General features: G+C 40.1%; 1 protein-coding gene across 1 annotated transcript; it reads right to left on the minus strand.

Annotated features, from left to right (window-relative positions):
- Nucleotides 1-1622: 1622 nt before the first annotated feature.
- On the minus strand, nt 1623-15366 carry LOC123025628 (PTTG1 interacting protein). The gene is made up of 7 exons (XM_044434556.1): nt 15139-15366; nt 12571-12623; nt 7276-7384; nt 5391-5496; nt 5207-5272; nt 4754-4800; nt 1623-3325 (listed from the first exon to the last, which is right to left on the minus strand). The coding sequence occupies exons 1-7, from the start codon at nt 15233-15235 to the stop codon at nt 3279-3281; spliced, it is 525 nt and encodes a 174-aa protein (XP_044290491.1). The 5' UTR covers nt 15236-15366; the 3' UTR covers nt 1623-3278.
- Between the last annotated feature and the right edge of the window lie 1158 nt (nt 15367-16524).

Below are 16524 nucleotides of genomic sequence, written 5' to 3' on the forward strand. Positions count from 1 at the left end.
ATTTGACAGCAAGATGTGGCATGTGTCAGTAAGACTGAACATCTAATTGAAATTCTCTTGAAAGTTCCTTGGAACAGCAAACAAGGCTCCAGTGTTTATGTTGCATGTGTCTAAGCCTTTTGCTGTGAAGGTTTTACACTTCAGCCATTGGCACAACATAGTGGGTAGTGCTTCCGAATGATACACATTTAGTTCAGTGCTTAAACTTAGAATGGGTATTCAAAAACTTTGCTAGAAGGCATGGTTGGCCAGAACACTGTTGCATGCATGCATGCACACTCTCCTCCCACCACGGCAGATAGAGGCTTCCTGTTGATCTCCCACAGATGGGACAACACTGAGTAATGTAATCCTTTATACTGTAAGTAAGATAAAGGTTTCCTCTTGACGTTAAGTCCAGTCATGCCTGACTCTAGGGGGCGGTGCTCATCTCCGTTTCCTAGCCCAGGGAGCCAGCGTTTGGCCGCAGTCAGTCTCCCTGGTCATGTGGCCGGCGTGACTAAACACCGAAGTGCACAGAACGCTGTTACCTGCCCACCAAAGTGGTGCCTTTCTATCTACTTGCATTTGCATGCTTTCGAACTGCAAGGTTGGCAGGAGCTGGGATGGAGCAACGGGAACTCACCCCATTGTGCAGATTCGAACCGGCAACCTTTCAATCTACCAGCCCAGCAGCACAGCAGTTTAAACCACTGTGCCACCCATACTGTAAGTACTTGAATGTTAATATATTTCAAGGGTTTCTTGAGAATGTTGTCAGAAATCATAAACACCACCATTTTCAGCCTTGTCTTCTGCTACTGAGGCAGATGCTAGTTTGGGGCATCGGTACTTGTCATTATAACAGGTTGCTGCCCCTTTTGTTGTAAAAGCTGCAGCCCTATTTGCTAGATTGTCTAGGAAAGCCCCGGTCATATTTCCAGAAACCTCTTTAGGTTCTTTCCACAGAACAGAGCTTTATTTATGATTTTTATAACCCGATCAATTAGCCAGAATGGCTCTCAGAACAGCTTACAAATCAGCAATTTAAAAACATAAAACATGCAATGTATTACAAAATGTCACAACAAGTCACAGTATATCAGAGGTCAGTTTCTAGTGTTTGTCATTTGCAATCCTACGCATACTTGCCTGGTTATTAAAATACTCTTAAGCAGAATATGTGTTTTTCATTCCTCTTTGTATTGAGGGTCATCCAGCTGCAACAATTTGCTATAACCTATTTGAAATGGAAACAGTAATATATGAAATAATTATCTGTGTGTATGATGGTTCTTTAAGGATTTATTTCTGCATCATAATTCTAGGAATTATGTGACTAAGGCTGCAATTCAATAGCAGTTGAGACCTAAAAAAGGCCTACATGCGGGGTACTGGAGTTGTTGGCCCTTCCAATGCATAAACTTGCATAGGATTGTGCCTTACCTGATAACTCCTGCTTTCAATTTCCAGTTGTAACTTAAGAATGAACCAACATTAGGTGACCCACCCAGATTTCACCCAGGCCTGACCCTCAATTCTCTATAAAGGAACCAAATGATCATTTGAGCTCACATCTCATTTTCCACATTAATGCTTAAGCGGGCAATAGAATTGTAGAATGCCAACAGGAAAAGACTATATGATATTAAATTTGTTTATTTTTGTTAGCCAAATAATTTACAGATTTCATTATAGCTAATAATTAGTTGAATTTTAACTATTAACATAACAAGAGTTATATGAAAGTGTTCATGATACAATATCCTATATTTCTGGAATGTAATATACATTTTAGGCAGGTCTCCGCAAAGTTCTCCAGGGTTTACTATGAACTTTATATAAAGCAATCAATGGAAGAGTAAATATATTAGATTAAAAATACTGTATGTGTTTGTGTCACTGACAACACCAAAACGAAGTTTAAGATTATAACAGAGTATTAACAATATCTCAGAGTAATATCCTTCTTTTAAAAAGAGGACAAGGGCATGAAATATTACATTTAAACCTTCTCCCATCCTTCACTTTTCATTGAAGAAAAAGTTACAATGGTGTCAGTGCCATTTCACATTCTTCATTAAATTCTGCACAGATGGCCTAGTACTGTTTCATTCATTTCTCAGAAAGCTGCAGTATTCAAGATATTTCTTTAACAACTGTTTTGGTTTAATGAAAATATCTTTTTAAAGCAAACACCCTTCCATTTTTTTCATATTAGTCTTTTCAATCCATTCTTCTAGTTTACATATTAGAAAAGTGATTTTCCAAATGATTTGATCTGCCTTGTTAGAAAAAAAAATCAATGAGTCAGATGTGGAACAGCCTGAAAAACAGGCTCTCCCATCTAGCCAAAAGATTTTATCACCAGGACTAATTCCAGGCAGCAGAAATCAACCTCATGGTTTATTGCTGTTCTTTAATTCAGAAAGAAGCCTTTTCATTCTTCTGCTTATTTGGTTACAAGAGACATTCTTTCCAAGATTATACATTGCTTCTGATCCGATGAGGAATTGGTAATTTCCTATTACAAGCCTTATAGAGTAGTTCAATTGGAGTTTCAGAAGTACTGAAACAAACAGCCATCTAACAAACACCAGTATAAACTTCATATGATACTACGTAAGAATGATACAAGAACAACCCCATACAATCAGCACAGGAAAAATGTCAGCATATAAAAGTGCAAACCTTCACATTTCATGGTAAAAACACCTGTGTTGCAAATCATGATAAAAACACCTGTGTTGCAAATAAAATGTTTTCTAGAACTATTTAGGCACTTGTTGCTAGTGGCACAATTTACTTAAGGCTTAAGTTCCTCTTATACAACGTACTCAGCTATTATTTTTCCAAGTAACCAAGAAGGACACAAGAAACCTTATCTTACTCTCACCCTTACTTTAAAAAAGCTACAAATTTTTGCTCACAGAAAAGACTAAAGACAGAATGTGTACTGTCCTTTCCCCACTTGATGAAAGAGTTTGTTCAAGACTTGACTAGCAAACAAAAGTTATGCAAAACAAGTGAGATGCCATATTGACATAGGCACCCATCAAACAGAGAACAAAAGTATAGTATTTTGCAGCCTGAGGAGGCATCCAGATATTCAGAGGTATATTGGCATCTGTTCATCTGTTTATTTACGGACTATAGCAGTTACAGTTGGCTTTGTCTTACATTAAAGACTGTGTTTCCATTTGCAATTAAGGCATCTAAAATTACAGGATCTTTTAGCAGCTGTACTGCACATTCAATAGACAGCATTGCAAGAGGTTATTTTGGATCTCAAAAAAATCTTAGTTGTTTTCAAATTTGGTATATGGATTCTCTTCTTTAAACAAACCTGGAAAGGAAATAACATTTGGTCAGAAAAGCAACTGAAGGTATAAGGGTAACAGAGCCCTCCAGATATGGTAGTATATAACTCCCAAAATATTCCACCCATCCAGGGAGCTGTAGTCAAACACAAAGGGAGGTCATCATCTTGGAGAAGACTAGAGTAAGGACAAAAATGCCAATGAGAAAATTGGCGGGGGGGGGGGGGGAGTAGTTGCCTAGCAGTAAAAGAAATTAATAGTGATTAAAAGGATATTTACTTAAATTTGCATAGGTCACCCATCGATATATATTTTTGGGTGGCTCATGAAAAATACATATAATTAACCTACAAGAACAAAACAAATTTTCCACTCAAAAAAATTGGAGCACCATGGAATAATCCACAGTTGAATGGACTGAGTATCCAAGGAAGTATTTTACAGAATGTGACATTTGGTCATAAAGCAGTATCTCCTTTTTTGCAATGTATTTTTAGAGAACTATATTTAAATGCTGCAAATTATATCCATAGCATAGCATTTTGGCTTAGCCAGAAACTGGTTGTTGCCCTATGCCCAAAGTATTAATCTGATAATAAACAAGCTGACTGAAGCCATGAACTTAGTATCAACTTACCAAATTCCTGTTCAAGCAAATTCTTGTCAAATGACAAATTCCAAGAACGTGAGCTATTGCCCACTTTACCCCAAATTATCAAAGTGCCTTTGATACTTGAAAAGGTAACTTAAAATTCAGATTACAAATTTCATATTTTCAAAAAAATGTTAATATTTTCAAGTAATCACACAGAATTCCCAGATTTTCAGTTATACAATTAACTCATGCAATAGAGGACTAGCATTCAGCATTACATAAAGCTCCAATGAACCAACTTCATACTTAACAGTTAAACTTTTGACATTACCAGTTATTGTTAAAACTGCTTTTCACAAGTGCATTTTATTTTTTTGCAGATATGTTTAAGTTATATAATGCAGAGTTCTTGATAAGAAACATTCATTCTTTTGACAGGTTGTGTATGAGGAATTCTGTGCAAGTCTAATTAGAAAAAGGCTAAATAATGTTATGCTGCTTCAGAGGCAAATTTCTCCATCTCTAATTCCTTAGCTGAATTGAACTGCGGGGATAATCCCTTTCCAGATCTGCAGTTTCTAGGATGGATTCATCATCCTTACTGCAGCAGGCAGAAACACAGACACATACAAACCAGGAAGGGTGCCAAGGAGTTTTCCTGACTCTGACTATATGCTGGACCTCCACAAGATCGCAAGGGGATGAACAAGATATTGGTAACCAGTTCCTGACCTGGCTAAGAAGGCTAGGCAAAAATTGAGGACCACAGCTAATGTCAAATGTTCAGTGTAATAAACTGTTATGTGGCACATGGAGATGAAGTATATTATACATTCAGCTAGTAGCAGCCAATTCTTACCATATTTTTTCCGGATTTCATCATGCCTAGATTTCATCTCTGCTCTCCTACAAGAAATATGAAGTATTATCATGATGTTTAAAATGTATAAAGTAAGTTATTAAAAACATTTTTCTTTACCAAGTAGGAAGGAAATTAATGGCATTTAAGATGCTTGCTTTCAACTAACTACATTCAGATTCATCTTACACTATGTCTTTTGGCTTCCAATAGAACCTTAAAGGCAGCCTACAGTGTATTTCCAGATACTTAGAGGTGCCCAAGTCCTCCACAATCACCACAAAATAGGTATCAAAAGCTAAATATTGTATCACAACAGAAGATAACAAGTAAAGATAGACTGCAACTGGCTGTTATTCTAGGTATTTTCTGCAAACATCTGGACTTAACTAACCACCCAAAGGCTAGAAGACAGTAGGTCTGCCAGGCATCCTCAAGTTGAAAACAACTTACCTCTCCTCCTGTCTTATTCTTCTTTGCTCTCTCTCCCTGGCAGCTTTTTCATCTTCTTTATCAGGCCTTTTCAAAATCAGAGTATTTAGGACAAATATGAGCATGCATGTCTTAACTTGATGGGCTTATAAAGATCAAGTATAATACTAGTATTTATATATAGAAAACATGTTCAGATACTTGCTTTCTGTTCTTCTTCTTCCTGCAGCAGCAACAGCAACAAATGAAAAGCGTTATGAGGATTAGTCCTCCCACCACGGACATGGCAATAATCAGAGCTTCAAAATTCACTGAAATGTTTAAAGAAAAAAAAACAAAGATAGTGAGCAAGGGATTTCAAAAAACCCAATGGCAACAACTGCTTCCTTTGCAAAGTTTAAGAGGAGGTCCAGGCATTTATTTGAAAATACAAATACTTTCACTTAAATATTGTAAGTTTATTCACATATAGACAACCAAGAAGTGGAGCTATTTTTTTAAAAGATCCAGAAGGGATCTGGGGAATTACAGGCCAGTTAGCTTAACATCTGTTCTGGGTAAACTGCTAGAATGCATTGTTAAAGACAGAATCAGTAAGCACATAGAAGGACAAGCCCTGCTGCTGGAGAAAAAAAAAAATCAACATGGCTTCTGCAAGGGAAAGTCCTGTCCCACTAACCTATTGGAATTCTCTGAGACTGTCAATAAGCACATAGACAGAGGCAATCCAGTAGATATTGTTTACTTGGACTTCCAAAAGCCTTTTGACAAAGTCCCGCACCAAAGGCTCCTGAGCAAGCTAAATGGCCATAGAATAAAGGGGGTGCTCTTATGGATCAGTAACTGGTTAAAAAAGAAAAGAGAGTGAGAATAAATGACAAGTTCTCCCAATGGAGAGATGTAACCAGTAGAGTTCTACCAGGTTCTGCATTAGGACCAATGCTTCTCAACCTATTTATAAATAAACTGGAATTGGGAGTAAACAATGATGACACCAAACTAGGGTGGTTAAAGCCAAAAGAAAATTAGAGGAGCTCTAAGGTATCCCTTGAAGCTGGAAAAATGGACATCAAAATGTAAATACAGTTCATGTAAGAAAGTGAAAAGTGATGCAAGTCGAGGCAAAAATAACAACTTCAAGATGGGATCTGAGCTAGCAGTGACTGAACAAAAATGGGTTCTTGGGGTAGTAGTGGACAGCTCAATGAAAATGTCAGCCCAGTGCACAGTTGCTGTGAAAAGGGCAAACTCCATGCTAGGCATAATTAAGAATGGAACAGAAACAGAACTGCCAAGATCTTGCTCCCCTAATACAAAGTGTTGGTACAATCACACTTAGAATATTGTGTTCAGTTCTGTCTTACCTGAAAAAGGACATTGAGTTGGAAAAAAAATACAGAGAAGGACAATGAAAGTGATCAAGGGTCTGGAGCAGCACTTCTTTGAGGAGTAGCTACAACAAGTGGGATTGTTTAGCTTAAAAAATAGTTGAGTAAAGGGAGACATGACAGATAGAGGTGTCTAAATTAATGCATGGTGTGGAGACATTTTCCCCCTCCCAAAATGATAGGACCTGGGGTTGGCGCATGAAGCTGACTGGTAGAAGGCTTAGGGCAGATGAAAGGAAGGACTTCTTCACGCAATGTATAGTTATACTATGGAATCCACTACCACAGGAAGTGGTGATGGCTGCCAATTTGGAAGGCTTTAAAAGGTGATTGCACAGATTGATGAAGGAGAAGGTTATCCACGGCTACTAGCTGGCAATGTGTTACCTTTTTTTTTTTAACCAGAGATGGCATGCCTGCATGCACCAGTTGCTGTGCTGCTTGGGCAGGCAGAGCTCATGTACCCATCCCTTGTACTTGGGCAGCTGGTTTGCCACTGGGTGGACAGAATGCTGGCCTAGATAGATCTTTGGTCTCATCCAGCATGGCTTTTTATGTTCTTATATTTAACCTATCAACATTCAAATTGTTTCACCCCAAAAAAAGTTATTTGTCACAAAAAAACATTACTTTCAGGGAAGGAGGCAACAAAGACAAAAGTATCAACAACAAATATAAGCAATATTTCTAGGAGTCACTCACCCCAGCAAACACCCCAGCGTGCTGAACTCAACTCGCAAAGTGAACTGGGAGGCAGAATATTCCGAACAGGATATTGCATGCATTTTTTGGTACTGCTGCACCATAAACACTGGAAAAAAGGAAATGCAACTATTTCAAACAAACAAAGAATGCAAAAATCAGCTAAATGTGCAAGAAGCACAGAATTATGTGCCAACATAAACCTAGTTTATATGTAATAACAACCCATGCATTGTCATACTCTAATAGAAATACTACTTTTCCTACCACTTTTGCTTTTAAACAGCAACCTATTGAATGATTGGCTCATTCATAGTTGTTAGTGTAAGATTTGAACCCAGACATTTGGGTTGTTCATGGCTTAAGCAACTCAAAGTTAACCCATGGTAACTTCAGGTTGTTCAACTTTTAAATAAGCTGATGTGCCAGGGTTTCAATTTCATGTTAATAACCCATGAATGGGAAGTTTGTAGTTTGTTTGGTTTTTGTTTTACAGAAACTAGAAGGGTTCCTATGAAGTGCTCTGCCCCACAAATCTGGGTTAATTAAACCCATAATTTGCCACCAAATATTGCCATTTCATGAGAACAGTTCCATATATATATAGGAATACTGATAATCTACTGATTACAGGGCACTGTCAAGAACAACCTCAGTCATCAAGTAGCAGGTTACTAGCACAGTAAAACCTTTGATAACATGCCATCACATTAGCTTTGTTTTCTTGACAGAAAGCAGCCAGGTGGGCCCTTCCACCCTTCACAACCTGACTCACAAAGTGCTTGCTAGTAGGTTGCAGGGGCAATTCTGCCTGCCAGAACCTGTGTCTCCCTTCCTACATGCCATAGTTGAGCAGTGGATAAGGAAGGCCCCAGCTCCCCACTGCTCAGGTGCAGCACATCACTTGTGCTGGACTTGGAAACCCAGGGCAAGGCAGTCCAGGCCCTCTCCTTGCTGCTCAGTGGGGATATACCACAGCCAAGCAGCAGGAAAGGAATGACTGTCATCCTACTCCACTCAGCACTCCAGCATGGTGCCCCTGGAGACTGGCTGGAGGACTGAAGGGGATGCACAGCCCCTTCCCAGCAAGTTTAAGTCCAGGGTGGGCCCCCCTGAGGTTAAAGAGTCATGCAAACCTGCCCACTGTTAGCAAACAAATGAGCACTAGTATGGTTACTGGTAAGTTAAAAGTTCATACAATTCACTTCTCAATAGACTTTTCTCCAACCCTTGCCCTAGTACAATCACATATTCAACAGGCAGTTTTTCAGCAAATGTATCTAGACTTCACAGGTCTAGGTTTTAGATAGCTGTCAGCTATTAGAGGAAGGATGCATAGGAAGTCTTAAGCTGTCAACTATTTACAATGCACTCATTCCAAATGCACTGAACTGTTGCTACATATTCCTCAATGTACCAAGTGTGACTTGACAGCATAAGGAGCTTGAAAGTCTTCATACTGAACTGATAGTGTGTACTCCATGTGTGCTCACAGCTACATAATCTGGCCACTCCAATTTTTGAACATAAAGGAATCTGGTAGCAGGTCTGCTTCTCATCTTTTCATCAGTTTACAGAACAGCAAATTCATGCAATTATCACACTCCATAAACTAGGTACAGACTATAAAAAGAGAATCCTTGGCACTGACTTAAAGCCTAATCTCACATTTTAATTTTTCAATTAGTTGCTCTTGCAATTTCATTAATGGGTACAATGCTTAAAATAAGCTCTTCAATTGACTCATCAACTATAGAAGGCAGCATATTAATAGTTGCTAGAAGTAACAAGGGCTCTGTTCAAGTATGCAGTTTGCCATCCTGCATACATGGCTGGATGCTACAAGCACTTCTAAGAAACAGTGCAAGTTTCAGAAAAGTCAAAATTTTTATTTTGTACATGAAGCTTCCTCTTCCCAGCCAAAGTTTATTGAGATCACTCTTACCTAGTTAGGTTTCTTATTGGGGTTTTTTGGTGTTTCTCTTTATGTCAGAAAAAATCAGTTTCATGTCAAAAATGAAGAAAAAGCCAAACCAACCTCAACTTTCTGGGTTCCATTAAAAAAAAAAAAAAAAAAAAGAATTGTTTCCCTCAGCACTACAGCCAGCTGCTCTCATGTAATCCTCAATCCACATGTTTACTGCCTTTCCATCTTTTGCCTTGTTACCCTGTCGCTCCCTGAAGAGACCTTCAATCAATTGCCTTCCTTTTTCCTTACCAGCTCCTGCCCACAAATAGGTTATTTTTCACTACTCCATCCTATGAACCTCATACAAGCAGGCCATTTACTCTGATGTTTGACCTTGCCAAGACTGTTCATCTCCCTCCCTGCAACCTTACTATATACTGCTCCCACACACGGTCCATCTCTTGTGCCATCTTTCCATCTTATACTAACAGCATACTCAACACACCTTTCTTTTTGCAATGAACTGCTTCCCTTCTTCTTTTGCAAGCAATTCTCCATCCCGCAACTACAGTTTCTTCTCCACTCCTATGTCATGTGCTCATTTCAGATCCAGTGAAACAGGTTTGTCACAATGACTTTCCTTCTGTTTTCTACTCCCCCCCCCCACCAACTGCTGGCATGTAGGGATACACAGCCTGAGAAAAGTGACAAGAGGCTACAAGGTTCTTGCACAGCAGCACAGGTTTGACAGAGCAAGCCCCCCCCCCCAACCACAACACACACACACTAGTGTGGCTGGCTCATGCAACACTGTATTCCAAGCAAATCCCTTTTTCATCTGACACAGTCAACTGCAACAGGAAGGATGTGTTTTGTTAAGCAAACTCAAATTGTATACTTGTAATTTCTAAGGACAGTCCAAAAATACAAGCTGTGTTGATCCACATCGAACCATTTTGAGCAGTTTTCATTTCCATCAGGAGATTTCTTGCAAAACACATACAAGATCAAACCACCCAAGAATACTTTTAATAACAATGATAGCTTCTTCTTGTTAAAATTTATTTCCTTTGAGCTAGTGACAGGACTGCAGAAAGTGTAGAATAAGAATTTTTGACTGGGGTGGCAGAAGATGTCAGCCTGATTTTATAGAAGTTTACTCAGTATTATTTCACACAAAGTTAAATGGGCTTACAATATAAATTTGCAACTGATATTTGTTTGGTAAGAAGGTTATGCAACAATGTGAGACTCACTTCTGTATATGTAACTAATTTTTACAAGCAAAAATAGTTTGGCCTATTTTGACCTGCTCCTTATAAAAAGAAATCGAACATGCTGTTATCAGCTTACAGGAAAAAGCATGTTGAGCTCATCTCTTTAGTGCTGACCATTACCTGGGTGGTTAGGCAGATCAGAGATCTTATGATGGTGCAACACTGATACCAAGGCAACTTACTGTCCTTCATCTATTGGTGCTAGCAGCCTGTGCAATGGTCAGGTATTATGGGAGTTATAGTCCAAAACTTCTGGAAGGCACCAATTTAGCTTGGTTCTTCTCCCTTTTTGTTCCTATTTACATTCAGTACATTTTGCATTCACAAACAGATTGTGTATTCACAATAATTTAATTCCTGCCAGCTTTTCTTGTCAAATTCTTTGCTTCCTAAGTCCAGTTAAATGAATTTTAAGTTGTAATTTCTTGAACAGTATATGTAAGCTCCATTTCTGGAGTTCTGTGGCTGATCCATCCTCTGCATTTGCCAGCTTATGCTCTCTTGCTAATTCCTCTTGTAATTGAGGGAGTGAAGCAGTTTAATCCAACATGCCCTTTTCCTTAACAGAATTATTTACAATACAGTTCTTATTTCTTTGTTCATATCATTCTCCTTACATTTATATTAAAAAATCCACTACCTATGCTGGTCATGCTTGGTTTCTTGTGGTGGTGGCAGATGTGTCTTTCCCTGGGCCTCTTTTACTTTCTTCACCAACAAAGCATATCTTCTCAGGCTGTGTCTGAAAGTTCATTAGAACCACTTCTAGTGATGATATGGCATCTCACCGATGCCTTGTCAGTAATCTTGGCACACCAATGCTCCCCAGCCTCACCAGCTCCTGTTCTCTTGCTCCAGCACTGCCACATTGCTTCAGCATCCATTGCCTTTGGGCTGCAGAAATATTCTGGGGTTGGCCAGATCTTTTGGAGGATGGATAATATCAGTAGTAATGGCCACATCCAGTAATGATTATTCCCAGCTCCCTCAATTTTAACCCTCCTCAGTGCTGGGAAAGGAAGAGTTCAATGTCTATCCCTACACAGAGAAAGGGGCTCAGCTGGAGCCAGTAGGAGCAGCCACTCCTCCCAGCGCTGACAGTCCTTGCTTTGCAGAATGCCTGGCAACCCTGACAATTTACTGTTTCACAAATAAATGTTTTAAGGTATATAGCACAAAGGTCCCTGTATCTTTTCCTCCCTGAAACTTGGCAGATGTAGTCTCCTCCTAAGGGGCTATGGTGAGTTCATAATTAGTTCAAGTGATCTGAAAATGCACATTAAAGCTTGAGCAATCATAAGACTGTCATTACCCCCAGGCATCTGACAGCATAAGACAGGACTTTTTAATGTTAGTTGTTTCATCAGGTCCTGGCAGCTTACTGTTAGTAGTTTTAACTTTTTCAAGCCACATTCAATTTTTGGATGTTAAAGTTTTATATTATGCATTATATTACATTCCAGGGTTTTAATTTTTTGTGAACTGCCAAGTTTTTCACCCTTGGGTGGTACAGAAATGTAACAGATGAATAAAACTGTTTTGAAACTACTCCAAAAGTCATTACCAGTTAATCTAAACAAGACCTTAACCTTATTTACTAGGAAGACCACCAATGTCATCACAAGGGCAACTGTGTAGAATATCAACCTATAATCATATAGTTCTGACAGTTTCAAAGTAACATTAGGCTGTGAATACATGTCCTTCACAGGTTTCAGAAGGAAAAAGACATTCAGCTGTGTGGCAGGACAAATCTCAACATGTTTTTAGTTCTGCAGGAAACTTTACAATAGCCCTTTGGAATTACATATGTAATTTCTCTTGAGAATTATTTTTCATCCACTACAGCATCATTCATTATGCTAATGGGATCGGTGGTTTTCCACCTAGCTGTAATCCAACAGCTCTTTCTATGTCAGGGAAAATCCTATGCATGCATTCTCTCTGCACATGCAGAATACATCTATACTCACTGGGATTTATGGTGCATATTAAAAGAACTCTAAACAGATCTGAGTCCAGCTGACCTTTAAGATCATTGCAATACAGCAGGTTCACACAGGATTTCAATTTACAAAAGGAATTATTTGATAATCATATGCTACTTACTGTGACATTTTTCAGACATTCCTCACAAGTTTTATTTGTATATTGTTGACAACCTGTTGTGAAAGTAGAGTGCAAGAATGTTAATTATAAACGAACAGTACTTTATGTTAGTCTCTCTGTGTTCCCCACCTCCCTTCCATTACATTCTTTCAGTGGGGGAAATAAAAAATAAGGGCATGCTCTACTTGTGATTGAGTGCCTGTTGCTTGTGATTGTGTGTGATTAGTTATTTTGAGAGAGAAGATTAAGAAAGCCCACAGCCCACAAACTATCACTTATACCACAAAGTTAGAAAAGTGGCTATTAAGCAACAGTTACAAAGAGGAAGCTCCTAAGCCTGGGGTAACCAAAGTTCTTTACCTCTTTATGTTTGTCACAATATCTACCAGGGAGATACACTAAGTAGGTAATATACAAGGTCATTAAGATTTCAAATACTAGTGTACAAGTTTATTGTTTATTAATGAGGTAAGTTTACTTGAAGGACCACCTTTTCCCAAATACTCCTACCCACCCATTGAGATCTGGGAATGAGGTCCTTCTGAAAGAGCCATTCCTAAAGGAAGGAAAAGGGATGATGATTAAAAGAAGGGCCTTCTGGGTGACTGCCCCCCACCTTTGGAATGGGCTTCCTAGAAGTCCATGAGAAGCAATCTCTACTTATATTTTGACACCAGGTCAAAAAAATACTTCTTGGGTATTCTGAGGCCTGATTTTACCAACTGATTGTGAGAGTTCACTCAGCTACCAGAAGTTTGTTTCCCCCTTTCTTCTCGCCCTACCCCACAGTAAATTGGAATTGTAATGCTGGCCTGTATTATTGTTGTTCTGCTGCTCAGAGAGATTTATTGGGTTATTCAGCAGCCTATAATTTAAATATAAATAAATAAAAAGCTCACTATCAACTTTAGTGAACAAAATCTTACGTCTGGTATACAATTCTGAGGACAAACTTATTATTTAGTTCAATTTCAAGGAAACAGTTCAGAGTCAGGGCATTTATTTCATTAACTTGCTTTCTATGTTGCCATGTCAGATACCTCTGTCACAGGTGCCAACTGACATACATCTGGATTTAGCATAGTATTCTCCATTCTGTTTCAGTTGATATTCTCATCAGAGATACCATGATCAAATTTGACACCTCCTTCATGAAAAACATGCACTCTACCATGAACTATGGTCCCATTTCAGATAGACAGAATATTTGCAGTGCAATCCTATGCAGGCAAATGGAAACAAATTTTTGCTTATGTTCAACTGAGCTTTTTTCCTCATGTTTTAGACTGCATTAAGAATCTTTCTAGGCTGACTTTTAGGGTTTAGTCGCCAAGTCATTAAATTCAGTATCAACTGACATCAGCATTATTTTAAAATTACTCTTTTGCTGACATATTACTTACTCCCAACTTCTTCTACCATGTTCAGACTTCAGTTTCTCTGTGTATTAGAATTTCCACTTAAGCTACCAGTGTCCTTTAAATCCACCAGCAGTACAAGCAATTAAAGTGTGCTAAGGGCTAATCTTTGTCACATGGCATTATATCAGAAGTTTTGCTAGAGCACACGTCTTAGTCTCACAAATATTAGTTCAGATAACAAATGCATTCAGTATCAAGTCCAGAGATTAAGGAAACCAATAATCTCAACCACAGTTTCAACTCAAGGAATCTAGTCCAACAGGAACAGATACATAATACATCAACATGTGACTTTCTCAAGCTCTGTTACAGTTTGGGGTTTCTTACAACTACATTAAACAAGTCTAGCAGTGTACTCCCTTTGGCAATTGAGAAGGAATATCTATCTAGTTTAAAAGACGTTATTTAAAAGTCTGATTTTAATTATTCTAAGCAGTAAGCCATCCTAAGATGTCATACATAAAGGACAGCATATGCAAGTTTTAAATAAAGGTACAGAAATGCAGTTTTAGAACATAATGCTATGTAAATATAACAGAAAAACGCCTACAACTTCCAGCATGGCCTTCTTTCTGTCAAAATTTACATAGGATTGTGTATTTAATGAATCAGTTCGCTGGATCTATAAGTACTGTACACAAAACTCTGTTAGGAGTTCTGAAACAAGAAGCACTTTGTTTTAAGATGCGTGCATGGTAGAGGCATCCCTTCCTAGAAAAGGCGAAAACCTTACGATGGTGCCTGCCATCTAACTATAGATGGCAAGCATGTATTTAGAATTTTATTGGAATCGACTCAACAGAGCAGAACTTGGTTACAAAGTCCTCAACACACACACTGTTTCTCCAACAGGTAACACGCAGGTAAGCCCAGCAGATCCCAAGGCCGTGCCGCAGCGGGGACGCTCAAATCACTTCAGCCTATGCGGCTTGTTCCTCGCCTCAGATCTCAACCGGGAGCTGTTACGAACCCGCAGAGAAGGGCAGCGACCAGGGAAGGGGTGGAGGGAAGGAAAGGAGAGGGGCTGCTGCAGGGGCGTAGCGCACAAGAGGCGAGCATCTCCCGCAGACTTCCAGAAAAACGACCCCGCCCGAGGCTGCCTCGATCCCCCACGCCTCCTCCCAGCTAGCCGAAGGGCTTCCCTTACCGCCTGGCTCCACGGCCGCTCCCGGAGCGACGTGCCCGACAGCCGCGACGAGGACCAGCAGCAGCACGGACCCCGAGAAAGATCGGCGGGGCGCCATGACGGAAAGTTAGCTGCGGCGGGGCGAAGCCTGCCCCTTTCCCTGTGCTGCGCTCTGTCTCGGCTGCTATTAAGCTCTCTCCTCCTCCCTGCTAGGCGTCCGCGCCTCCCAACAGGAAGCTACCCGTGACAGGCGTGCGGCCCGCCTTCCCTCCATCCGCGCATGGCATCTGTTTACTGACGGGAGCGCGCGGCTTGGGCGGGGCCAAAGGGCGCTCGCGAGCCGCGGCCGCGAGGGCGGCGCGTGCCCGAAAGGAGGCGGCCTGTAACCGCCGCGGCGCTCAAATAAGTACGAGGACTGCGGGGCGGGAGCGTTGGGACCCCAACAACGTGCGGACGGCGGTAGCAGCTCTCGGGTTTCCCCTGTGCGCCCGTGGCGTCTTCCGATGTTCTCTAGCAACGTGTTTTCAGCGAGGCCTCCGCCCCTCCTAGCGGGGGGAAAGTGAGTTTATCGCCGCTTGCCCGCCGCCTTGGCACAAGTAATCGCGTGCGGTAACTCGAAGGATGGAACCGAGTGCCCGATTCCGTTTAATCTTGAATGGAAGTAATGGTTTCCTGATCCACTAGTCTATGAGCGGGAGTTCTGAAAAAAAGAAAAAGAAGTAAGCGTTACCATCTAGAGTGAATAAATGAAGTTCTAGTTTGCTTACTAGCCTATGGGCTTTTTCACTTAGGCGCTACCAAATTATTTGACTACATTATGGATTTACCCCCATTCACTTTGAGCCCTCTTAGTCTCGATCAAGCATTACGGGGTTTTGTTTTTTTTTTACACTATAAGGGTGGAATCATACACCCTGTGTTCTGTGTAGATAGGAAGACTCCTCCAGTTCCAAACATTCCCCAGCTAGAGGGGTGGGGGTTTCTTCCAAGAAAGCCTTTCATTACAGATGGCCATTATAGCTAATAACTTGAGTCATAGGCTATCAAAAAGCAAAACACCTTGCCTCGTTTATTTACTGGAGATAGTAATTACCAAGCCTGCTGAAGGATGATACTTTTCCACCAATTGCTGCACATGCATGGATGCTATGATTGTATTGAAAGAAGAAAGGAAAAAATGAGCAAGCCAGCCTGGGGCATCAGATGCATTGCATCGATTGCTCTATTTCAATTCATCTGGGCAAGTTAAATAACCATTACAATTAAGCCACCCGTCTTCCTTCTTTTTGTCTTTTTAGATTCTGAGCCTGGATCTAGGGACTGTTAATGTAAGCCACTTTAGAAGCCTTAAAACTGAAGAGCAGGGTAGATAGGTTTCGAATGAATAATACTTAATATAATTCAGCT

The sequence above is a fragment of the Varanus komodoensis genome, unplaced genomic scaffold (assembly GCF_004798865.1).
Source record: "Varanus komodoensis strain SLA01 unplaced genomic scaffold, ASM479886v1 scaffold1, whole genome shotgun sequence".
Lineage (NCBI taxonomy): Eukaryota > Metazoa > Chordata > Lepidosauria > Squamata > Varanidae > Varanus > Varanus komodoensis.

Excerpts from the sequence above, each read along its gene's own strand:
- LOC123025628 (XM_044434556.1), bottom strand. The coding sequence starts at position 15,235 with ATGGCGCCCCGCCGATCTTTCTCGGGGTCCGTGCTGCTGCTGGTCCTC. Across the intron at positions 4,801-5,206 it reads AGAATAAGACAGGAGGAGAG|GAGAGCAGAGATGAAATCTA; the intron begins GTAAGTTGTTTT and ends TATTTCTTGTAG. Across the intron at positions 3,326-4,753 it reads TGAAATCCGGAAAAAATATG|GTTTGTTTAAAGAAGAGAAT; the intron begins GTAAGAATTGGC and ends TTTCCTTTCCAG.